Source organism: Mustelus asterias, chromosome 1 (genome assembly GCF_964213995.1).
Source record: "Mustelus asterias chromosome 1, sMusAst1.hap1.1, whole genome shotgun sequence".
Taxonomy (NCBI): Eukaryota; Metazoa; Chordata; class Chondrichthyes; order Carcharhiniformes; family Triakidae; genus Mustelus; species Mustelus asterias.
In genome coordinates this window covers 114485028-114511581 of record NC_135801.1, presented here as the reverse complement: position 1 = coordinate 114511581, position 26554 = coordinate 114485028, and the positions used below count along the sequence as shown (strand labels likewise).

At 43.6% G+C, this 26554-nt stretch overlaps 2 protein-coding genes across 8 annotated transcripts in view; one reads left to right on the top strand and one right to left on the bottom strand.

Moving 5' to 3' along the window:
• fip1l1a (FIP1 like 1a (S. cerevisiae)) overlaps positions 1-729 on the bottom strand; it is a 75516-nt gene extending 74787 nt beyond the window's left edge. For 2 of the 7 annotated variants that reach the window (XM_078217225.1, XM_078217234.1), the window contains exon 1: positions 597-675. The gene's annotated coding sequence lies outside the window, so the exon portion shown is untranslated. Of the gene's footprint in view, positions 1-403 lie in introns of all 7 variants that reach the window. The other 5 variants (XM_078217242.1, XM_078217219.1, XM_078217250.1 and 2 more) reach the window with 5 other exon arrangements.
• Positions 730-753: 24 nt separating this feature from the next.
• Positions 754-26554, top strand: part of scfd2 (sec1 family domain containing 2) — a 278578-nt gene continuing 252777 nt past the window's right edge. The window contains exons 1-2 of the mRNA XM_078217208.1: positions 754-1662; positions 2905-3073. Of these exons, the coding sequence (XP_078073334.1) occupies positions 831-1662; positions 2905-3073 (1001 nt within the window). The 5' untranslated portion in view covers positions 754-830. The remainder of the gene's footprint in view (positions 1663-2904; positions 3074-26554) is intronic.

The following is a 26554-nucleotide window of genomic DNA, read 5'->3' as shown; positions in this document are numbered from 1 at the left end:
CTTCCTTGAGGCTTTTCCCAGCCTGATTGATGCTCTAAGTATAATGCTGATATTTTAAAGACCTTCCAGCTCACTGAGAAGATTTGAGGCCAATCCACATCCAACAACCTGTTCTGGAAACTCTGCTTATATTTGGCAGCTGTGATAAATTCCACCACAGCAGCTGAGACAATCCACATTCTAAAATCAACCAACAATCTTGAAAAGAAAAATGATTTCGCCCTATCTCGTAATCCTCTAAAAAAAATTCCAAGACTTGGATCCACATTTTCACCAAAAATTAATTAGTCCTGCCTTAGGCCACGTCCTATCTGTGCAACAAGTTTTGTTGAAATCCGTCTATTGGTTTTTTGAGGTGTTATATTTCTTTTACAAACAGGGGCAAAACATTATCTCGACCCACCTTCAGCCGCAGGAGTAATAACTAGCTGAGCACCACCAGGGATAAATTCAACAGTTGTTTTTTTCTGGGGTGGGGGGAATTCAAGTGGTTACTGAATTTTAATATTAGTAACTACCAAGTACCATAATAAATGCCACTATCAATTGCACAGCTCCTGTGAAAAGTCCCCAGTGAAAGTCTGCAGAGACCTTACCGAGTACCAAATGTTTTAAATCTGGAGAGTTAATCGCCAATTACTCTGAAAGCAACATGGAGTTCACCTGCATGTCACTGAGAGCACGCATGCGCACCAAGGGTATCCTGCCACCGTCTGTTCGTCATCAGCTTGCGTCCAATTCTGTGCAACGTCATCTGTAAGGGACCGGCGTGTGGAACCGGGTCTGTTGTTGTGACCAGGGAGACGGCAGGGCAGCTTTGCTGAGACAGAATGAGTGATGGAGCCGGCCCCGGGCCGGGCCTGGGCTTCACTGGCCTCGCCCACCACACCTGGCAGAAGCTGTGCGCCAAGGTGAAGAGGGCCGTGGTGTTCATGGACGCGCCGTGCGCCGGGAGCTTGCACTGGGCCGGTGGGATGGACAGGCTGCTCCAGGCCGGGGCCCTCAACGTCAAGGAGTTCAGCAGCTTCGAAGCGGGGGCCCCGGAGCAGGTCAAAGCGGTATTTGTGGTGAGCACTTTGCTGAAGGGGCGTACAGCCGACGTGATCCGCGACATTGTGAGCCTCAGCTCCTTCCAGTATTGTGTGGTGATCACCGCTGTCAGCCACTCTGCCCACCTGTTTGCCAATAATGTGATGACCGAACTGGAGCAAGAGCTGGTCTTCGAGCAATTCGGGGAGCTGCTGTGCCAGTGGATGGGCAACATGAATTATACCGCCGAGGTTATCCACCTGCCCATATTAATCGCGCCCCTCGCTCCTCACCTTTTTGTCACTCCAGCCTATTCGTCGTTGTTTTCGTTTGTGCCTCAGGATCTGAAACTACTTAACAGCTCCAGGCCTGACAAGAAGAAGTTCGGGAGCCTGAACGACGTTGACTTCCAGTCTTTGCCCTTTGAACTTCAAATACAGATCAGGTCACTGGTTTCATCCTTGAACGCTATGTTTGAAGTTCTGCAGCTCAAGGAGGAATGTTTTGCAGTTGGACCTACTGGTAGAATAATTGCAGGAGAGCTTGCTAATTATCCACAGGCAAAACACAGAAGAAAAACTGCTCAGCATAAAGCATCTATTATCTTTATAGATCGTACACTTGATCTCTCAGGTACAATATCCATTCATTCATCCACAATGTGGTTTTTTATTATTCCATCACATTTCAGATTGTGTTGCAATACATTATTTGCAACCCTGAATTAATGCTTACTGTTACTGGTTATCATCAACTTTTAATTGCATATCCACAAAACACTGTAGTTAGGAGTATCAATGACTGTAGTAATTATGTAGGAAAGGAAATTTTGTTAGGGGAAGTTATTACTCCTGAGTTGTCTTTTTTCCATTATTCTGCGTTATCTCCCAAGTTCAATATTATCATATCCCAATGTACTTGGCTCCTGTTGTTATTTATTTTTAGCATGAGAGCTTTTGGAAGTTGATTCTTTTTCTTGTTAAGTCACAGTAGTCATGGTGTATGTTTTAGCATTACTTGCTCCTGTACACCTACTTTTGTTAGAAGATATCCAGATGCCCAAATGGTTGTGTACCATCATCTTTGATTAGAGGCAAAACTCCTTTTGTCACCTTGTGTGAGACATATATGGGGGAAGGCAGGGTCAGGATATTGAATTTGATGATCAGCCATGATCAAATTGAATTGCAGAGCAGTCTCGAAGGGCTGAATGGCCTACTCCTGCTTCTGTTTTACATGTTTCTATCATTGCTGACTTTTGGGGAGGGAAAAGTAAAAGTGCCGAAATACAGGAACAACTTGTATTTGTATAGCACCTTTTTAACAAAATGCCCCAAACAATGCTTTTGTTAAGTTGTACAGGTCTGCAGCTGTTTTGTGAACTGACATGTTCTGGGATAAATAACATGTGAATGGCAATATACAGTATTAAAGGGTTGCTCAGCAAACAGCTTTTAAAGGGATCATTGGTCCTCCGGTGCTTCACAGCGATATTACAAAACAAAATATGACACCGAACCATGTATAAGCAGATTAGGGCGAATGACCAAAAGCTTGATCGTAAAGTTAGGTTAAAAGGAGTGTCCTAAAGGAGAAAAGTGGAGAGGCTTAGGGAAGGAATTAAGGAGCTTGGGGCACACAGTGCCTTTTAAATACACTTTTGAGATTCTTGTCCACTTTTTTGGCCAATCAATTCCTTTAATCTTGAGTAAATTTTTAATTTTTAAAAATTAACTTTTAATTTCTGCAATATTTGACAGAGAATTGGGACATAAGGAAGATCAAAAAATTCTCCTAATACTCCCCTACATATGCTCTCCCTTGAAAAAGCAGAATTAAATGTAAACATAACTAAACAATGTTATTTTTCTGCAGGTTCTGTTGCTCATCATGGTGACAATCTAGTCGAGAAAATTCTTGGCGTTCTGCCCAGGTTTCCAGGGCTCACCAATGATGTGAAGGTTAATATGGTGGATTTAACAGCTGTCCGAAACAATGAAGAGACCCAGAATATGATAGCTCCAGGATGCTTATCCCAACCAAAGTAAGGCCTTTTAAAACAAATGGCAACTGATTTGATTTGATTTATTATTGTCACATGTATTGGTATGCAGTGAAAAGGATTGTTTCTTGCGTGCTATACAGACAAAGCATACCGTTCTTAGAGTACTTGGGAGGGAAGGAATGAAGTGGGTGCAGAATATCATTAGAGAGTTTATAAGAGTTAGAATACAGTTTTAAAGCATAGAACGAGAGGAAAATATATAATTAGTGGGTATGCTGGAGACAGCTTGCAAGAAATCCATTTCGGCACCATCTTGATTCATCATATCTGGAATGTTACGCTGCAGAAATATCTTTCATGGTTCTCCATCAATGTCAAAAAGTCTTTACATTGAATATGTTCTGGTCAGCAGTGATATTTGATAACTGCTTCCTTGCCAAACAAAACTGTAGAGTATGACAATCTTAAGTCATCAAGTCAGCATTTACTATTGTCTCTGATATTGCATTTTTTTATTTTGTGTCGTCTAATAAAATGTGTATGAGAGAGTTAGAGAATAGCACACTAAAGGCTTTTGAAATGTTTTAACCTGAATTTAAAGCTTGTGAAAATATTAATGCATTGTTTTTAGTTTGGTTGAAAATGAGCTATTAACATCATATACCAGGAAGTGGCGGCAAAGAAAAAATGCAGTAAAGGGTCGGTTGCTCAATTCAATAGACAGACAAGAACATAAGAAATAGGAGCAGGAGTAGGCCATCTAGCCCCTCAAGCCTGCTCCGCCATTCAATAAGATCATGGCTGATCTGATAGTGGGTTCAGTTCCATTTACCCGCCCGCTCCCCATAACCCTTAATTCCCTTAATGGTTAAAAACCTATCTATCTGTGACTTAAACACATTTAATGAGTAGCCTCTACTGCTTCATTGGGCAGAGAATTCCAAAGATTCACTACCCTCTGGGAGAAGAAGTTCCCCCTCAACCCTGTTCTAAATTGACTCCCCCGTATTTTGAGGCTATGCCCTCTAGTTCTTGTTTCCATTGTAAGTGGAAATAACCTCGTTGCTTCTACCCTATCTAGCCCCTTCATTATCTTATATGTCTCGATAAGATCTCCCCTCGACCTTCTAAACTCCAATGAGTACAGGCCCAGTCTACTCAATCTCTCCTCAAAAGCTAACCCCCTCATCTCCAGAATCAACCTGGTGAACCATCTCTGTACCCCCTCCAAAGCTAATATATCCTTTCTTAAATAAGGGGACCAAAATTGTACACAGTACTCTAGGTGCGGCCTCACCAGTACCCTGTACAGTTGCAGCATGACCTCCCTGCTTTTATACTCCATCCCCTTCGCGATAAAGGCCAACATTCCACTTGCCTTCTTGATTACCTGCTGCACCTGCAAACTGAGTTTTTGTGATTCATGCACAAGGACCCCCAGGTCCCTCTGCACAGTAGCATGTTGTAATTTTTCACCGTTTAAATAATAGTCCATTTTACTATTATTCCTTCCAAAGTGGATAACCTCACACTTGTCAACGTTCTACTCCATCTGCCAGATCCTTGCCCACTCACTTAGCCTATCCAAATCTCTGCAGATTCAATTTGCTTTCCCACTCATCTTTGTGCAATTTTGATATCCAGAACCATTTTTGATAGTCACTAAAACTATCCCAGAGCAAACAACAAATGTAAAAGATGAATCATGTGAAAGACTAATAAGAATTTATATTCTGTGCGATAAACAAGACTATGCAAGAAGAAAATTAGACTTGAATAGTTACTGTCTAGGCCATTAGTATAGGTCAAGAAAAGCAATTATCTGAGTGCTGACCATTTGGGCAACCACAATATGGGGGGGGGGGGCGATTCTCTCAAAAGTGCTGAATTGGTGGGAAAACTGTTCTAGATCACGACTGTTTTTTCAGTGCAGCTTCAGACCTGAATCCCCCCCACTCTGTGCAATGCAGAGGTCATAATCGGGAATCTCATTAAAAACTCAGGAAGGTGGGGCCTATTTGCGCCGGAGTCTGACAGCTCCGGAACTCTGCGCATGCGCAGTGGCCCTGATCTGTCAGTCTCCCCATTTGCTGGCCAGCTCGATCGCTGGCTAGCCTGGCACCCCTACGCTGCTGCCCCTCCAGCCTTCCCCCATGGCCCGATCGCAGCCCCCACGACAATTCCCAGGCCAGCCCTGACCCACCCCACCCCAGAGCGCCCCGAAGCGCAGAGCCCCCCCCCCCCCGCCTCAATCGCTGCCCTCCTTCCAACCCAGACCGATCATGTCGGCAGAGTGGCAGCAGGACTCCAATCGCCCCTAGACCTTGCCCACAATAGGCACCGCTCCCGTGGCACTGCCTGATGGGCAGTGCCAAGGTGACTTCTGGGCATGGGCACTTTGCCCCTTCGGCAGTGCTGGGGGCACAGGCTGGCACTGCCAGGATGCCCATGCCCAGGGGGCACCACCCCTCCACCGCCCGATTACCCCCCCCCCTTCATTCCGGCGGGGTCTCCCGCTAGTTCCCTGAACGTGGAGAGCTACTCTAAACCCCACTGGAATAAAGTATTCCTGGTGGGGTGGGAGATGCTATTGGGCCCGGCAAGTTCTGTGCCGGGCCTGATAATCGCATGTAAAATATATTTAAAATACATTTAAAAAAATTCAAATTACTTACCTCTCTTCCCGCCGGTTTCCAGCGCGGTCTCAACTGTGACTGTTCTCCGGCTCTGGGAGACGCGCATGCGTTCCCGGCGCTAATCCTGCGAAATGGCCGACACGCGATTCTCCAGATCGAACCTGCCAGAAAGGTTGCGGGTTGCGATGGGAGAATCGGGCCCTTTATATCTTCCTCCAGTTTGAAAAATAGCTGTTCACCACAACTGTTACTCAGCCAACTTTGTATCCATGATGCCGCTATTCCTTTTATTCCATGGGGTTTGACTTTACTGCTTAACCTGTTATGTGAAACATAATTAAAAGCCTTTTGGAAGTCCAGGTACACCACATCAACCCCATTCCTCTCACACTAATAACTAACTTAGATAATTGGACCCTGGTTGTAGAGTTCTGGACTCCAAAGGTTAATTTATGAGGCAAGATTACCCAAATCAGAGTTGTATTCCCTAGATTTTAGAAGATTGAGTGCTGTTTTGGTTGAAAGGGTGGCACAGTGTTACCACTGCTGCCTCACAGCGCCAGGGACCCAGGTTCGATTCCTGGCTTTGGTCACTGTCTGCGGGGTCTGCGCGTTGTCCCCATGGGTTTCCTCCAGGTGCTCCAGTTTCCTCCAGGTGCTGGTTAGATGCATTGGCCATGCTAAATACTCCCTCTGTATCCAAACAGGCACTGGAGTGTGGTGACTAGGGGATTTCACAGTAATTGCAATGTTAATGTAAGCCTACTTGAGACTAATAAATCAATAAACAAAAATAAAAATGTTTAATTTATGGCAATGGTAGCATTGTGATGATACTAGACATTTAATCCAGAGGCTTCAGCTAGTGCTCTGGAGCTGTGAATTAAAATGCCACCACAACAGCTGGTGGAATTTAAATGAATGAATACATCTGTCACCAAGTCACAATAATGGTGTCCATGAAACCATTGTTGCTTGTCATTAAAAACACATTTTTTTTCAATCATGGGTTGTGGGTGTTGCTGGTTGTTGCTCATCTGTGATTGCTCTTGAGAAGGTGGTGATGAGCTGCCTTCTTAAACGGTTGCCGTCCATGTGGTGTAGGTACAGCTATAGTGCTGTTAGGGAGGGGAATTCCAGGATTTGGACCCAGCGGCAGTGAAGGAACGGCGATATATTTCTAAGCCAGGATGGTGAATGGCTTGGAGGAGAACTTCCAGATGGTGGTGTTCTCATGAGTCTGTTGCTCTTGTTCTTCTAGTTGGTAATGGTCATGGCTTTGGAACGTATTGTCTAAGGAGGCTTTGTGAATTCCTGTAGTACATCTCGTACATTGCTGCCAAAGCTTGTTGGTGAAGGAGGGAGTGAATGTTTGTATCAATCAAGTGAGCTGCGTTTTCCTGGGTAGTTAAGCTTCTTGAGAATATTGGAGCTGCAATCAAGCGGAGAGTATTCCATCACACACCTGATATGTGCCTTAGGTTGATCTTCAACAATCTCCTTTAGTACTTGGTATGACCCCAACCAGAGGAGAGTCCATCCTCACATCTGGAGTTCAATCCTTTTGTCCATGTTTGAACCAAGGCTATAATGAAGTAAGGGGCTGAGTGGACAGGCTTGGGGAAGTCAGAAGGTGAGTTACTCACCACCGCTTCCTAGCTTTTGACCTGCTCTGGTAGCTAAAGTATTTATACGATTAGTCCAGTTTAGTTTATGATCATTGGTAATAATTAGTAATAACATCTCAGGATGTTGATAGTTGGGTATCCGGTGATTGTAATGTCATGGAGCGATGGTTATATTCTCTGATCACGTTGGCGATGGTCATTGCCTGGCACTTTTGTGGCGTGAATGTTACTTGCCATTTGTCAGCCCAAACCTGGATATTGTCCAAGTGTTGCTGCATTTGGACATGGACTGCTTCAGTGTTTGAGGAGTCATGAATGGTGCTGAACATTGTGCAATCATTGGCAAACACCTCCACTTCTGACCTTCTGATGGAAGGCAGGTCACTGATGAAGCAGCTGAAGATGGCTGGGTCTAGGACATTGCTTTGAGGAACCTCTGCAGTTATGGCCTGGGACTGGGATGATCTTCACCAATCTCCTTTAGTACTTGGTATGACTCCAACCAGAGGAGAGTTCATCCTCACCCCGATTCCCATTGACTCCAATTTTGCTAGGGCTCCTTGATGCCACACTCAGTGAAATGCTGCCTTGATGTCAGGGATAGTCACTTCCACCTCACATCTGGAGTTCAATCCTTTTGTCCATGATTGAACCAAGGCTGTAATGAGGTAAGGGGCTGAGTGTCCATGGCAGAACCCATCTGGTTCATTGCTGTACTTTAGAGAAGGAAAGCTGCCGTCCTTACCTGGTCTGGACTTTGTGACTCCAAATCCACAGCAGTGTCATTTGCTATTGCTTGCCCTCTAAAAGGCTTAACAAGTTACTCCATTTCTCAAGCTGCAACAGGAAAGTTAAATTAGAATGAAAATGAAGGCACTGGAAACAACAAGGACGCATACTGCTGAGCTGACCCTCCAAACTCCACCTCACTAACATCCTGTCATAGTCATATTTGAGGAATCATGCCTTTCAGCCAATGATCCAGACATTCCCAGTCCCATTGGCAGGACAGGCCTACCGGAAATGGCAGCACAATGGCACATATAAACAAGAGGGAATGGCCTTTTGAATCCTCAATATTAACTCAGGACCCAATGAAATGTCATGGCATCGCACCCCCCCCCAAAAAATATGAATGTGAAGCCAGCTTGCTGTGCTCAGTGCTGGATGTGGGAGGTTGTGGAGTCTCCTAGCCTCCCAGAGGTGCATATCTGCGCTAGGTGTATTGAGCTGCGGCTCCTAAGGGACCGAGTTAGGGAACTGGAGCTGCAGCTCGAGGACATTCGTCTGGTCAGGGAAAACGAGGAGGTGATAGATAGGAGTTATATACAGGTGGTAACACAGGGGCCACAAGGATCAGGTGAGTGGGTCACAGTTAGGAAAGGGAAGAGTCAGGTGGTTCAGAGTACCCCAGTGGTTGTGCCCCTTAAGAATAAGTACTCTTGTTTGAGTACTGATGGGGGGGACAGCCCACTTGGGGGAAGCAGCAGTGGTCGTGCCTCCTGTGCGGGGTCCAGCCCTGCAGCAAAAAAAGGTAAGGAAAGGAGTAGGAAGGCAGTGGGATTGAGGACTCCACAGTGAGGGGGTCAGACAGGCGTTTCTGTGGAAGAAGTCGAGAAACGCGGATGGCGGTTTGCCTCCCTGGAGCCGGGATCAGGGATGTTTCCGACAGGGTCCAAGAAATCCTTAAGTGGGAGGGAGAGGAGCCAGAGGTCGTGGTGCATACTGGAACTGCCAACGTAGGCAGGAAAGGGGAAGGGGTTATGAAAAGAGAATATAGGGAGTTAAGTAAAAGGAACGCTAAGGTAGTAATCTCAGGATTGCTACCTGTGCCACGAGACAGTGAGGGAAGGAACGGAATAAGGTGGAGGATGAATGAGTGGCTGAGGGATTGGAGCTGGGGGCAGGGATTCAGGTTCCTGGATCATTGGGACCTCTTTAGGGGCAGGTGCGACCTGTACAAAAAGGACGGGTTTCACTTAAATCCCAGGGGGACCAATATTCTGGCGGGAAGGTTTGCTAAGGTTACTGGGGACGGTTTAAACTAGAATGGTTGGGGGGTGGGAATCAAAATGTGGTGACTGGGAGAGAGGAGGTTAGAGTAAAAATAAGAGGGGCTGGTCGTCAGTGTGAGAGGGAGGATAGGCAGGTGAAGGGGAAGGGGAAGGGGAGCTCTCAGACTGAAGGGTTGTGGTGTGTTTATTTTAACGCAAGGAGTATAGTGAACAAAATGGATGAGCTTAGAGCGTGGATCGCTGCTTGGAAGTGTGATGTGGTGGCCATTACAGAGACTTGGTTATCTCAGGGTCAGGACTGGGTATTTCAAGTGCCGGGTTTCAGGAGGGACAGGGAAGGAGGCAAAAGAGGTGGGGGAGTGGCACTGTTGATCAGGGATAGTGTCACAGCTGTAGAAAAGATGGATGCCACAGAGGGATTGTCTATGGAATCTCTGTGGGTGGAGGTTAGGAACAGGAAGGGGTCGGTAACTTTACTGGGTGTTTTCTATAGGCTGCCCAATAGTAGCAGGGATGTGGAGGAGCAGATTGGGAAGCAGATTCTGGAGAGATGTGATAATAACAGAGTGGTCGTGATGGGAGATTTTAATTTCCCAAATATCGATTGGAATATCCCTAGGGTAAGGGGTTTAGATGGAGAGGAGTTTGTTAGGTGTGTTCAGGAGAGCTTCCTGGCACAGTATGTGGATAAGCCTACAAGAGGAGAGGCTGTGCTTGATTTGATGTTAGGGAATGAACCTGGGCAGGTGTCAGATCTATCAGTGGGAGAGCATTTTGGGGATAGTGATCATAATTCTATCTCCTTTACACTAGCATTGGAGAGAGATAGGATCAGTCAAGCTAGGAAAGTGTTTATCTGGAGTAAGGGCAGCTATGATGCTATTAGGCAGGAAATTAGAGGCATAAATTGGAAGGAGGTTTTCTCAGGGAAATGTACGGAAGAAATGTGGAAAATTTTCAAGGAAAATTTGTCCGGAGCTCTGCACGGCAATTCTCCGGTGTGACAGGGGAGTTATGGTAGGTTACAGGAACCGTGGTTCATGAAAGCTGTAATGGATTTAGTCAGGAAGAAAAGAAAAGCCTACAGAAGGTTCAGGGAGCTAGGTAATGTTAGAAATCTAGAAGAGTATACGACTAGTAGGAAGGAACTAAAGAGGGAAATTAGAGCCAGGAGGGGACATGAGAAGGCCTTGGCAGACAGGATAAAGGAAAACCCCAAAGCATTCTACAAGTATGTGAAGAGCAAGAGGATAAGATGTGAAGGAGTAGGACCTATCAAATGTGACGGTGGGAAAGTCTGTATTGAACCGGTTGAAATAGCAGAGGTACTCAATGAATACTTTGCTTCAGTATTCACAGTGGAAAAGGATCTTGGTAGTCGCAGTGCAGACTTGCAGTGGACTGAGAAGATTGAGCATGTGGGCATTAGGAAAGAGGATGTGTTGGAGCTGTTAAAAAGCATCAAGTTAGATAAATCGCCGGGACCAGATGGGATGTACCCCAGGTTACTGTGGGAGGCAAGGGAAGAGATTGCTGAGCCTCTGGCGATGTTCTTTGCGTCGTCAATGGAGACGGGAGAGGTTCCGGAGGATTGGAGGATGGCGGATGTGGTTCCGTTGTTCAAGAAAGGGAGAAGAGATAGCCCAGGAAATTATAGACCGGTGAGTCTAACCTCAGTGGTAGGTAAGCTGATGGAGAAGATCCTGAGAGGCAGGATTTATGAACATTTGGAAAGGAATAGTATGATCAGAAGTAGCCAGCACGGCTTTGTCCGAGGCAGATCATGCCTTACGAGTCTGATTGAGTTTTTTGAAGATGTGACGAGACACTTAGATGGGGGAAGAGCGGTAGATGTGGTTTATATGGATTTCAGTAAGGCGTTTGATAAGGTGCCCCATGCAAGACTTGTGGAGAAAGTGAAGGGGGATGGGATACAAGGGGATGTTGCTTTGTGGATTTAAAACTGGCTTGCCCACAGAAGGCAAAGAGTGGTTGCAGATGGGTCTTTTTCAGAGTGGAGGTCGGTCACCAGTGGGGTGCCCCAGGGATCTGTTCTGGGACCCTTGCTCTTTGTGATTTTTATAAATGACCTGGATGAGGAAGTGGAAGGATGGGTTGGCAAGTTTGCTGATGACACAAAGGTTGGAGGTGTTGTGGATGGTGTAGAGGGATGTCAGCAGTTGCAACGAGATATAGATAAGATGCAAGACTGGGCGGAGAAGTGGCAGATGGACTTCAACCCAGATAAGTGTGTGGTGGTTCATTTTGGCAGGTCGAATAGAATGGAAGAATATAATATTAAGGGTAAGTGTGGAAGAACAGAGGGATCTTGGGGCCCGGGTTCATGGGGCGCTCAAAGTGGTGTCGCAGGTAGAGGCTGTGGTTAAGAAGGCGTATGGAATACTGGTCTTCATCAATAGAGGAATTGAGTTTAGAAATCGGGAGATAATGCTGCAGCTGTATAGGACCCTGGTCAGACCCCACCTGGAGTACTGTGCCCAGTTCTGGTCGCTTCATTACAGAAAGGATGTGGAAGCCATAGAACGGGTGCAGAGGAGATTTACGAGGATGTTGCCGGGATTAAGTGGTATGCCTTATGAGGATGGGTTGAGAGAGCTAGGTCTATTCTCCTTGGAGAGGCGAAGGATGAGAGGTGACCTGATAGAGGTGTATAAGATGTTGAGAGGTATTGATAGAGTGGATTCTCAGAGGCTTTTACCCAGGGCTGAAATGGTTGCCACGAGAGGCCACAGGTTTAGGGTGTGGGGAGTAGGTACAGAGGAGATGTTAGGGGTAAGTTTTTCACTCAGAGGGTGGTGGGTGCGTGGAATCGGTTGCCGGTAGTGGTGGTGGAAGCGGATTCGATTGAGTCTTTTCAGAGACTTTTGGATAGGTTCATGGAGGTTAGTAAGATAGAGGGTTATAGATGACCCTAGAAGGTAAGGAAATTGTTCGGTGCAACTTGTGTGCCGAAGGGCCTGTTTGTGCTGTAGTTTTTCTATGTTCTATCAGTGCACTGCCATGTTGAATCTGATTTGGAAGACCACTGAGAATAACGAGCACAGTAAGTATGCCAACCTGGTGAAGCTACAACACAGGACTATATTTACTCAACTGTGGAAACACATTCTAGAAGTTGAAAATTCATATGTTTGAACATATAACGTTTAGTTTTGGAAGTTAGTGTTAAAAGTAAGATAAATGGCAAATCATGATTGAGATCTGGTAATAATCCTGAAGTGAATGCAATTCAAACAAACTGGGAATTAATGACAGTTAAAAGCTACCCTACGTTTATCTTATAAGGTCAGAGGGAGAGATGTGAGCACTTGAATAATAAATGATCCATTTGCCATCCTCTGGGTAGTCAGATGTTCCTATTTCTTATGATCTTATTTAAACACCATTGGACATGGAAATAGTTAATATGGATTGCAAAATTGAAGAGTAACCTTGGATATAATATAATTTGTTTGCATTTCTGCTCGAACCATCCCAAAACATGTTATGTTACCATGGAGATAGTGATTCAAGGTAGAGCCTAGGGTTGATGGATCTTTTGCTTTATTTATTTGTGTGTTTACTGTTAAAAGCAGGCTGTTCAGTTTGGAAACAGAGGTAATAGTAGCTTTGCTTCGGTGAAGATTGCCTCTCATTGGATTAAGAGAACCAACGGCAGATTACAGTCAGGCCTGCACTTCAAGCAGAAAACTCCCTCATTCACTGCATGGAATGCGGTAGCACTCAATATCAGTGTGGATTTTGAGGGGAAAAGCAACTGGATGACTGAATCTCCCTTGCAGTTAATGGAAGAAATCTACAGTGATCCTCTGAGCTGAGTGGCACAATGGAGTCAGGAGAGTTGGCTTGCAAAGCTGTGGGAAGGCAGTTGGATCTGCTGGCATTCGGAACAAGGAACTGAAGTATTCATAGTCATGCGGACGATAAAGGAAAATGTGGAAGGTCGCACAGCCAAAAATTTCATGTAAGGACTACAATAGGACCTTATGTTGGAGGAACAGCTGGCATATTTGAGAAAATTAAAGTAAATTCTGCTGGGCTGTGGCACATCTCTTGGGTTAGTCCCAAGAAAAGTGAATGAACCTTCAAGATTTTTGTATGATGAGGGAACTCTTAGGGGGAACTAAAAAATAGAATGGAGTTGATAGCATAAGTCTCTATAAGCTGTATTGTTTAATTAGTGGTGCTTGCTTGTTTGATTTCATTTATAAATGCAATTAAGTTTCTTTTGTTAAAAAACATGAAATCTGGTGGCGTAGTTCTGTTGGTGGGTTGCTGATTGTTTAGATGCTTCTTGTTAATGCACTCCACGGATCGTAACGGAGAGCATAGAATATAATAAGTAAGCTGAGATTGAGTGATGAGTTTTCTGCTCTGATAAGCAGGCAAAGACATTGTGGTTCAAATGGAACCCAGGAGAGTGGGCTGAGGTGCTAATCTTAATTTAAAACAACATTTTTGAGTTAGAAAGGCAAAAGTGTAACCAGGGGATCCATTTTAAAATCTATGGATGTTTGCATTTCATTATAACATCTAAGAATTTTGCAACACGTTAATGTTATAAAAGCTCTTTCTTTATATTTTAAAAATCAGCAATGCATTTTTACAGCTAAGATTGCTTACTTAGTGAGATATAGTTCAAAACTTGAGAAAATATTTTTGAAAGTAAATTGTTTGAAGGATTTGCAGAAATACTTAAATAAATGTCAAATAATTTGAAACCTTAGAGTAAAATTATGTTACCCACAATATTTTCCATATCTTAAGTGTATTAGTTTAATTTATTAAATTGGGTTTGGAGGAAAACTGATTAATTTATTTAAAAGAAATCTGCCTCCATCTCAATACTAATTTTTCTAATGAGGAAAGCTGGAAACAAAACGGGTGCTGTACTCGGCTCAGGGAAGTGTGTGGCACAAGCTTGGGTCGACATCTTCACGCCCACTTCCTTTCGTTGAGTAATAGCCTAGCTTTTACTCTGTGCCAACTTTTTCCAGAGTCCAGACCAGCAACTTATAGTGTGAAGAATTGATCTTATAAGCAGGAGTCCTTCCTTTTTCTGACTGAACTACATTATGGGCGCAGCAGACACTAATGGGCCTTTCTTGGTTTCGAAGAACTAAATTCATCTCTTGCCTTCATTTGTTTGAAAACTGAACTTTCTGGGACCTAGGGTCTTAGGGTTATGTTGTTTCAGTTTTTTTGTAATTTTAAAATTAATATTTGGATGCCAAGTGCTACTAAAAAATAGAGGGAATTAGGAGGACATGCCCTGAGACAGACTGGTTTATCTTTCCAGACAAGATGTTCAGTCCTTGAGGTTGGCTAGTTTGGTTTTATAAACAGCTCCCTTCCTACACCTCGGGCTGTTTCAGACTTTGCTAATGATAAAAACTCAGCAGCATGCTGACACTTTAAAAGGCTTTGAATGATGTAGTGGCAATAAATTTATTGGTTGTTTGGAGTTGAGAATTTATACCTCTCATCTCCTGGGTGGTGGGTTAAGGGTGTTGATAAAATGTTTTCCAACAAGTTAATTGTGTTTGCATGCGATGCACAGCTTTCTATTGTGTGTCTTTATTAAATGTTGCATTATCCAGGTAAATGTCCTATGAATGTCAAAATGCGACAACTTTTTTGTGGTAACAAGTTTGGGTTTATGAACAGCTCTCTTCTATTTAGGAACCAACGATCCATAGAAGCTGCAAAAAAGTCATAAGCAGAGTTTATGCCCCCCCCCCCCCCCATTGTGGATTCTGTATTTTTCTTTCATGCAATAAATGTTTCATATTTATCCAATCAGTGAGATATGTTGTTTAAATCGTGTTGCAACCAACAGTTTTGAAACAAAACTGGCAATATTAGTGCCAAATTATTTGAAATAAAATGTGTTCAAAGATTTTGAAAATGATTCAGATATTTCTTTTGATCTTTTTTAATGAATTGATTTTTATTTTTATCTTTAAATATTGCTGTGTTGTTGTTGTGTCTAGACTCTGGGGGGGGGGAGGGGGGGGGTTGATTGGCTTGAGTGACCACAATCATTCAGTTGGTAGTCATATGATAGACTCTGATAAAATACTGCGCACCAGATGTTTCAATAACTTGCAGTCAGCTTACCACTGTCCTGGATACATTGTGTCTCCTTTACAGTGTCTACTTTATAGACAAATTCAGTCTGGCACAGGATTTTGTTCAGTGATAAAATATGTTTGTCTGGAGAGTACTAGAAAGTCCAATAAAGAGAGTGACTACAAGATTTTTAAATATTTCGTAAAGAATATGGAATTCATGAGATGTGAATATCAATCAATCAAATTTAACTCCCTTTCTGCTCTGTAATGTATACAATGATCAGAAAAGAGTCTGCTGTTACAATATTTGAATAGTTGCATTATTGGTGCAGTGTATTCCTGAAGCACTGTTCTTGACAAAGGAATGTACTTCCTGTTATTTTTCATTAAAATATCAAAATCTGACCCATTGAGTGCCTTGTGACCTCACCTGTGAAATAACCCAGAGTCACATACACAAAATAATAAAAACATTCTTTTCAAGAGTACATGATAATAGTTTCAATACAATTATTTTACGCGGTCGTTTGGCACTTCTCCCAAAATTATTTAACTGAATGATGAGCGGGGGGCGGAGGGGGGGAAGCAAAACGAGGAGGTTTCTGGCACAAGCTTCTTTAAAACCCTGCAAGTTCACAACTTCTCCCCTTGCATTCCAGTTAAGGTTTTGTTTCAGCTCAGTTATGGATTTTTTTTGTAGCATGTGAACAATGTTCCTTTTCCCCATTTGTTTCTGGGTGTCTTTCGCATGCAGGTAGAAACTGACATTGTGTCTATGTTACCAGGGGACCTAATGTAAGTGCAAATGAGAAGATCATAATGACACTCAAAGCTCCTCTAGCAGTCAACTTACAGGGAGAGGCCTTCAGTCCTAAGAATGCTGATCTTGCTCAAAAGATGTCTGCACATAAGAACCATCTGTAATAGCAATTTAGTGATGGTGTTGATGTGAAACTGTGTGAAATTCTCTGATGCTGAGGACTTGTTGTGAAAGGGGTCGTGGCATCCCTAGAGTTGTCACTGTATTAGGCTATGAGCTTCACAATTGGACATCTTGTTCCCTATTAGGGTGGGGGAGATCCAAAGCGAAAATAGTTACTTGAGTAAAAAGACTGTATTCACCCCACTTCAGCACTGCCAGTTTGGATTTTCTATCTGGTTTTAATAGGATGTTTAAATTCTCTTCCTCTGAAAATGAGATAACCTTTGATGTTGGTAGAATGGAACTCGACTTGATCACTGTGCCAACACTAATCTCAAAGATGAGTAATACAGAAGTATATAAGTGATTCAATCTAAGTCAATGGAGCATATACATTCTCTCACTGAAACCCATTCAGCTTTTAGTTAGATAATTTAAATTATAATCTCCCAAGCAAATGAGGCATGCCACCGGTGCTAAAAAAGTTGTAATTTTGCTTCTACACCATTGTGAAACTTGAGGACATAAATCTATGGTATACTGTTCTGAAGTAACACCATTTTTATTCATACTTTTAAAGATAGTTAAAATTGTATCAGGCACGTTCATTAAATTCACCAAATACAACAAAGTCTACTTAGCTCATTTACAAGTAATGGGAAGGAGACTGAAAGGTGATTTCATTGGAACTAATACTGTTTCTAGCTATTTCAGGATCATAGAATCCTACAGTGCAGAAGGAGACCGTTCGGCCCACCGAGTCTGCACCGACCACAATCCAACCCAGGCCCTATCCCCATAACCCCATGCATTTACCCTATCTAGTCCCCCTGACACTAAGGGGCAATTTAGCATGGCCAATCCACTTAACCTGCTTGGACTTTGGACTGTGGGAGGAAACCGGAGCACCTGGAGGAAACCCATGTGGACACGGGGAGAATGTGCAAATTCCACACAGACAACGAACCAAGCCGGGAATCGAACCCGGGTCCCGAGCACTGTGAGGCAGCAGTGCAGTGAGCCACCATGCCGCCCTTTGCCACCATGCCACCCTTATACAGGATAAGATTATACAGCTTTTGGTGTAGTGAATCTGAGATTAGGATAATTAGTCAGTAGATATTCAAAACCATCACCAAACTATTGTAGCAAACTCCTCCTTCCCACGCTTTCTCAATATTTTCCAATTCTTTGTCCCGTGGCTCATTCAGCTCTGCTGTTGTTGATTCTCTTTAACATCTCCCTTTGAAGCCCATGACCAACCAAAAGTTCCATCTTGCAATCCTTGTGGTGGTGTATTACGGTTCACTCACAGAGTCGTGTGATAACCTGTGCTTTTACATGCATATTGTGCCCTAGAACTATGAATAAAGATGAAAAGGGCTTCAAAGTTATTTTCATCACATGGCTGACTAGAAATCTCTCCTGCTCTTACCACTTGCTATTGATGTTTGTTGGACGGATACATACCCTCCTTGGCCATCAAGTCCTGGGATGGGATTCAAATTTGGAGTTTCTGCAATCTCTATTTTTGTTTCCTTAAGCTAGAGGGCAGCAAACTCAAGTGCACAACTGGACTTCTCATTCACAACTAGATCTGGCATGACCATGCTGAGCATTACCATCGGTGGCACAGTGGTAGCACTGCTGCCTCACAGCAGTGAATCTCAGATTCACTGCACCAAAAGCTGTATAATCCTATCCTATATAAGGATGGCACGGTGGCTCACAGCACTGCTGCCTCACAGCGCCAGGAATCCGGGTTCAGTTCTGGCCTTGGGTTTCTGCCGGGTGCTCCGGGTTCCTCCCACAGTCCAAAGATGTGCAGGTTAGGTTGATTGGCTATGCGAAATTAACCTTAGTGTCAGGGGATTAAAGGGTAAATATGTGGGGTTATGGGAAAAGAGCCTGGGTGGGATTGTGGGAGGTGCAGACTCGATGGACTGAATGGCCTCCTTCTGCACTGTAGGGATTCTATGACCATGCCTCCTCAGCCAAATCCAGGATCTTGGAAGGTAAGAACACCACAGATTTCTTTTTTTACATACCAAGCTGCTTTCTTAAACCCATTCCAAATCGCCCTCCACTCTTAGTTCTAGTACAAAGGGATCAATTTTCATTGTTTCTAAAACTGAAACCATTAGACAGCCACTTCTGCCACTGCTGTTTTTTCCTTTGTCCCTTCCAGCTCTTGCTTTCCTTCCATTCTCCCAGCTAATCTACCACTCTCGGAGAGGTTATTTTTCTAATGAGATCCACGTACGGAGTGGCTGTAAATGGTGTGCAGCATAATCAGTGTAAGTATTGGAAATTTGGTGAGAGTCTTCTGAAGCTGGCAGCAGCGAGTCCACATGTGCAGTTAGACGGGGAAATCCAGATGTTGCTGTCAGTGATTCTGTACTTCACTGTCGGGTAACCCACCCTCGCCGGATTGCAAACAAGTAGAAATCACTGAACTGATGAAAATTAACTCTTGTACTCTTAGCCTTGCTGTAAAAACTCTTGGGCGTGTGACAGTTTGTTGAAGGAGGTGTAACTGGGTTTTTAAGTGTTCAAGTTCATAATTGTTAAATAGCCCCAATTATCCTGAAAAGCAAATTTCATATTTGTGGACTGTCAAATTTTCCCATTATGATGATTCAAAGTTATCTTTAGAAGTTCGTGATATTTTGCCGACCTAATCTTTCATGGATGTCCAAAACATTAATTTTGCTCTCTGTGAAATTTCGGTTGAAAGCGAAAAATTTGATGCATTTTACTTTATCATTTGCTTTCCAGGAGAATACTTTATCGTTCCTCTCTCTTTAAAATTGCCATGATCAGCCCACTCCTAAATTTAAAAGAAAACCCTTGATACCATTGTGCTTTCATACTATTGCCCCTTCTGGCTCGTCTTCTTAATCCATTGAATGGGTTGTTACCTTCCAAATCTGTGCCCATCTTACCCTGAGCTTTTTGTTTGAATCCTTTCAATCAGATTTCCACTCCTCCCAGGGTACTGAGGATAGCTCTTGTCAAAGTGACAAATTACATTCTGTGTGACTTGACAAAGATAAACGATCCCCCCTCATCATCCTTGACCTATCTGAAGCCTTTGGCATGATTGACCATATAATCCATTTGAAATGCCTCTCCAGCATCACCCAGCAGGTTGGGACTGCACTCACCTGGTTCCATTCTTACCTAGTTGTAGTCAGACTATTACTTGTAATGGCTTCTCTTTGCTCTCCCACACCATTATCTTATCCCCCAGCAATCTGTCCTTGGCTTCCTCCTATTTTTAATCTACATGCAGCCACTTGGCAGTGTCATCTGAAAAGATGTGTCAGTTTTCACATGTATACGAGCGATTAGCACTGCTGCGTTACAGTGTCAGACACCCAGCTTGGATCAAGCCTTGGGTGACTATCTCTGTGGAGTTTACAGGCTCTCCCCATCTCTGCGTGGGTTTCCTCAAGGTGTTCTGGTTTTCCCCCCACAGTCCAAAGATTTGAGGATTAGGTGGATTGGCCATGTTAAATTGCTCCTTAGTGTCCCAAAATGAGTAGGTTAGGAGGATTAGTGGGATAAATATGTGGGGTTACAGGGATAGGGCCTGGGTAAGATGCTCTGTCAGAGAGTTGGTGCAGACTCGATAGGCCGAATGGCCTCCTCCTGCACTGTAGGGATTCTATGATACCCTGCTTTATCTCGCCACTACCTCTCTCAATTTTTATATAAACGATCTGGAAGAAGGTGTAACTGGGGTGATCAGTAAGTTTGCGGACGACACTAAAATGGCTGGACTTGCAGATAGTGAGGAACATTGTCAGAGGTTACAGAAAGATAGGCTGGAAATTTGGGCAAAGAAATGGCAGATGGAGTTCAATCCAGATAAATGCCAAGTGATGCATTTTGGTAGAACTAACGTAGAGGGGAGCTATACGATAAATGGCAGAACCATAAAGGGTGTAGATATGCAGAGGGACCTGGGTGTGCAAGTCCACAGATCCTTGAAGGTGACGGCACAGGTGGAGAAGGTAGTGAAGAAGGCATATGGCATGCTTGCCTTTATAGGACGGGGCATAGAGTATAAAAGTTGGGGTCTGATGTTGCAGTTGTATAGAACGTTGGTTCGGCCGCATTTGGAATACTGCGCCCAGTTCTGGTCGCCACACTACCAGAAGGACGTGGAGGCTTTAGAGAGAGTGCAGAGGAGGTTTACCAGGATGTTGCCTGGTATGGAAGGACTTAGTTATGAGGAGACATTGGGTAAACTGGGGTTGTTCTCACTGGAAAGACGGAGGATGAGGGGTGACCTAATAGAGGTGTATAAAATTATGAAAGGCATAGATAGGGTGAACGGTGGGAAGCTTTTTCCCAGGTCGGTGGTGACGTTCACGAGGGGTCATAGGTTCAAGGTGAGGCGGGGGGGAGGTTTAACACGGACATCAGAAGGACGTATTTTACACAGTTGGTGGTGGGGGCTTGGAATGCGCTGCCGGGCAAGGTGGCGGAGGCGGACACACTGGGGACGTTTAAGACTTATCTAGATAGCCACATAAACGGAGTGGGAATGGAGGGATACAAAAGAATGGTCTAGTTTGGACCAGGGAGCGGCGCGGGCTTGGAGGGCCGAAGGGCCTGTTCCTGTGCTGTATTGTTCTTTGTTCTCCACAAATGTTAAATTGTAAGACTATCAGAATGATAGAAACCATTGTTTTTGGTCTCTGTGACAAACTTTGTTACCTTGCTGTTGACTTCATCCCTCTCCCTGGCAACTGTGTGAGGCTGAACCAATAAGCTCTCAACCCTGTTGCCATGTTTGACCCTGAGTTGAGCTTCCAACCATGTATCCACACCACCACTAAGACCATCTATTTCCAATTCCATAACATTGCCTGATTCTGTTCCTGCCTCAGCTCATCTTCAGAAATCCTCATCCATGCCTTTGCTTCTTCAGACTTGACTCTTCCAACGTACTCTTGGCTGGTCTCCCACATTCTCCCTTTATTAAATGTGCTTATCCAAAACTTTGCCTGTGTCATTATTCGCACTATCACTCATCACTCACCCAGCACCCCTGTGCTCTCTGACCCACATTGATTCGTAATTAAGCAATGCCTTGATTTAAAAAAAAATCTTATCCTTGTTTTCAAATCTCTCCATTGCCTCATTCCTGTAATCTCCTCCATCTGTACAACCCTCTTGAGATATCTGTGCTCCAGTAATTCTGTCTTTTTGAGGTCTCCGATTTTTAATTGCTCCACTGTGATGGCCATATGCCTCCTGCTGCCGGAAGCTCTGGAATTTCCTCTCTGCCTCGCTACTTCTCTTTCCTCCATTAAGACTTCTTCTTTCTTGAAAGCTGCTGCTTTGACCAAGGTTTTATCAATCTGAACTAGTATTTCCTTATGTAGCTCAGTCTCAAATTTTGCTTTTATAAAGCTTTTGTGAAATGCGTGGGATTGCTTTATTATTTTAAAGGTAGTACATGAATACAGGTTCTTGCTGCTGTTGTCAGTGTTGGGATTGGTTTCTTACCTCGCTGGATGCCAAGAGATCCCCATGACTTTGTGCCAGATTCAAAGTGATATTGGGAAATGAGAAATTCTCACCACAAAAATCGCTTGATCTTTCTGGGCAGCTTTCTTCAAGGTCAACGGCAGGCAGCCGCACTCGGCCACCTTGGAATCTGGCCCAATGTGTTTTCAAAGTGTTGTAAAAATATTGAAACAAACTATTAGCATTGCCTAATTCTGCAGACACTTTATAGACACTTTAGCCTGTTGATACAATATTTTGTCGAGCTAACCGATAAACTCGATTTGTTCTCACTGGAACGATGGAGGTTGAGGGGCAGCCTGATGGAGGTTTACAAGATTGAGTGGCATGGACAGAGTGGGTAGTCTGGTGCTCTTTCCTAGGGTAGAAAAGTCAAGTACTAAGGGACAGAGGTTTAAGGTGCGTGGAGGAAAAGTTTAGAGGAGATGTGCGAGGTGATTTTTTTTTACACAGAGGGTGGTGAATATTGAACTCGCTCCCCAGGGAGGTGATGGGAGCAGATACGATAGCGGCATTTAAGGGACACCTAGGCGAATACATGAATAAGATGGGAATGGGAGGATACGGACTCCATAAGTGCATACAGTTTTAGTTCAGGCAGACATCATGTTTAGCGCAGGCCCAAAGGGCCTGTTCCTATGCTGTACTCTTCTTTGTTCCTAAAATGGCTTGTTTCACACTCCGATTCCCTCAAATCTTCTGGGGCTGTCACTCTGATGATGTGAACTGATGTCAGGTTGCTGCACAGTAAAATGTTTTGGGCAACTGTGCATCTGGTTTTATGGTCTTCTGAGTTATCATAGAAATAGAATCATAGAAACCCTACAGTGCAGAAAGAGGCCATTTGGCCCATCGAGTCTGCACCATCCACAATCCCACCCAGGCCCTACCTCCTTATCCCTACATATTTACCCGCTAATCCCTCTAATCTACGCATCTCGGGACACTAAGGGGCAATTGTTAGCATGGCCAATCAACCTAACCCGCACATCTTTGGACTGTGGGAGGAAACCGGAGCACCCGGAGGAAACCCACGCAGACTCGGGGAGAATGTGCAAACTCCACACAGACTGACCCAAGCCGGGAATCGAACCCAGGTCCCTGGAGCTGTGAAGCAGCAGTGCTAACCACTGTGCTACCATGCCACCCATTCTGGCATGATTTTAGGGTATTTTCACAGTAACTTCATTGTCATGTTAATGTAAGCCTACTTGTGACACTAATAAATAAACTTTAAAAGATTTTAATATGTGAATCTTTGATATCTTAGGAGTGCTCCAGAGTGAACCGGACTGAAATTTCTCCATGGAGGGATTTGAAATCAGGATGAGAACTGAGGCATTGCCAGATCGCGAGCCAGTGTAGGTTGGTGAGCACAGAGCTGTTGGGCACATGGGATTTTGTGCAATTCAGGACATGAGCAGCAGAGATTTGAATGTTTTCAAGTTTGGAGGAAGAACCTGGAGGGCCAGCTGGGGCAGATTGGAACAGTCAAGTCTGGAGGATACAAAGGCATGGATGCGGATTTTGGCAGCAGGTGAACAAGGCAGAGTTGGGCAACGTTATAGAGATGGAAGTAGTGGTGATGGCACACATGTTCTGGAAGCTTGCCTCTGGATCAGAGGGGAAGCCAAGATTGTGAATGGTGGTCCAGTGCAGAAGAAGAATGAAGTTGGTGGCTAAGGAACAGTGTTTGTGGCAGGGATTGAATACAATGGTTTCGGTTTTAGCCAGTATTTAATCTGAGGAAATCTCTGCTCATCTAGTACTGGATGTCAGACAAGCAGCCTGATAATTACGGGGACACTGGAGGTTTTGAGAGGTGGTCATGAAGTAGAGCTGGATGTTTTCATCATACATGTGAAAATTGATGCCCTAACATTGAACGAAGCTGCAAAAGAGAACAGAATAAAGACACATACTCAAAAGCAAATACATGTTTAAGAACCGAAACACACCAACAGGTGTTACTTAAATTGCTGTTGTCATCTTTTCATTGTGGAAAGGAGCAGTTTAATAGCGATTAGTTGAGCCTTTGAATCTATTGGCAAACCATAGGCTGTTTAAATTGAAATGTTATATGTGGAACACTGAGTCTCAAACATCTTGCTGTGTATATGCCATAACTAAACACTAACCACAGAAGCTAGAATATTTACCTTGACTGAATGCTGAATGTCATTCTATTTGTGATCCGAGACATTGAGGAAGCTGTTAAAATGTGATGGGTACCACAGCTGATGTTCCGACCTTTCAGCAGGATCAGGGACTCATCATCAGGAATAGGAATCTTATTTGCTTTTGCTTCAATGTTTTGTAACTTCCCCTATCTTTGCATAAATCATTTTTTCTCTTATTCTATGCTTCTCGTTATGCTTCTCTTCGTATGCTTCTCTTGTGTCTCTGTGCACTGTTTGAGAGCACATTTCCACTCCATCTGACGAAGGAGCAGTGCTCCGAAAGCTAATGGTATTTGCTACCAAATAAACCTGTTGGACTTTAACCTGGTGTTGTTAAAACTGTTACTGTGTTCTCGTTATAAATCCAGAGTTCTCTTCTACAACCCTCATTATCTTTGCAGTATAAGTATGATCCCATTCATTTCTTCTGAAATATATTCCTACATATTTAACTGTAATAAATCGCACCTTGACTAACCTCTGTCTTCCTGAATTTATTTCCACTGCTCTCCTCCTCCTTGTCTGTTGTTAGGAAATGTTGAGTGTGTTCTCAACATTTCTATATTCTGAGAACAAAAGTAGGCCTAACACTGATCTCCGGTGTAGACTATTTCATACCATTCTCCAATCTGAGCAACATCCATTTATCCTTGATGCTTATTGCTTGTCGACCAACTTTCTCAGGCATTGTTGCACCTCCTTATATGATGCACCTGAATGTTTCTAATAAATTTCCTGTGAAGCACCTTTATGATATCCTTGCTCAAAACCATCGCATTTTAAAATTTAACCCTTCAGATATTTCTTCCAATAAAACACAAAGAGCAAGCCTGATTGACAAGTGTAACAAATCCAAGTTGCCTGTTTATGATTGATTTGTGTATTCCTAAATGTTTACTAATTTCATCTTGAATTATGGATCAGGAATTTACCCACAGCTGTGTCAAGCAACAGTTAAATGAGTTTATTCTTGTCTTTCATGTTGAACAAAGGCTGTTACATCACCCGCTTTCCAGTCCCGTGGAGCAAAGTAGATATGCAATGAGGATTGATAAATTATGCTCAAGGTCGCTGCTACCTTTGGCACTATTGATGGCCATGCTTTCAGTTGTTGAGCCCCCAAGCTCTGGAATTTCCTCCCTCTCCACCTCAATTTCAAGACACTTCTTAGAACCTACTCTTTGGATTAAGCTTTTTTGGCCATCTAACCTAATATCTCCATTTGGAGGCTTGGTGTAATTCTTTGTTTTATAATGTTCCTGTTTTTTTTCTTTATTCTGTTGTGAAATGTGGGCATCATAGATGAGGCGAGCATTTGTTGTCCATCCCTAATTGCCCTCAAACTGCCACTTTAGAGGGCAGTTAAGTGTCAACCACATTTAACTGTAGCTTGACACAGCTGTGGGTAAATTCCTGATCCACAATTCAAGATGAAATTAGTAAACATTTAGGAATGCACAAATCAATCATAAACAGGCAACTTGGATTTGTTACACTTGTCAATCAGGCTTGCTCTTTGTGTTTTATTCGAAGCGATATCTGAAGGGTTAAATTTTAAAATGCAATGATTTTGAGCATGTCACATGTAGACCAGACTGGTTAAGGACAGCACATTTACTTCCCGAAAGAACATTAGTGAACCAGATGGGTTTTTACGATAATGATCACCATTAGTAAGAGGAGCTTTATATTCCAGATTTATTAATCAAATTTAAATTCCATCAGATGCCGTTTGAATCCTGGGCCTCTAGCTTACTAGTCCAGTGACATTACCACTGTGCCACCATCTCCCCTTGGAAAGTTTCATTACATTGAAGATGATATATAAGATGGCGATGGCCTAGTGGTATTATCGCTAGACAATTAATCCAGATACTCAGCTAATGTTCTAGGGATCCAGGTTCATATCTCAGAATTTGAATTCAGTAAAAAAATATCTGGAATTACGAATCTACTGATGACCATCTGGTTCACTAATGTCGTTTAGGGAAGGAAATTTGCCGTCGTTCCTTGGTCTGGCCTACATGTGACTCCAGTGCCACAGCAATGTGGTTGACTCTCAACTGCCTCCTGGACAAGGGCATCTAAGGATAGACAATAAATGCTGACCAGCCAGTGATGCCCATGTCCCATGAATGAATTTTTAAAATCGAAGTTGTTGTTGTTTCTCCCTCTGACATATTCAAACAGCTTTGTGTGGAGCAGTTGCTGAAGTTTGGAATCATTACCTGTTCATTTGCCTGCAGGAGTTAAGGTCATAACAAAATTAGTAAGAGTTTAAGTTTATTTATTAGTGTCACAAGTAGGCTTACATTAACGCTGCAATGAAATTACTGTGAAAATTCCCTAGTCACCACACTCCGGTAACTGTTCGCATGCACTGAGGGAAAATTTAGCATAGCCAATCCACACCTTTGGACCGTGGAACAAAACTGAAGCACCCGGAGGAAACCCATGCAGACATGGGGAGAACGTGCAGACTCCACACAAACAGTGACCC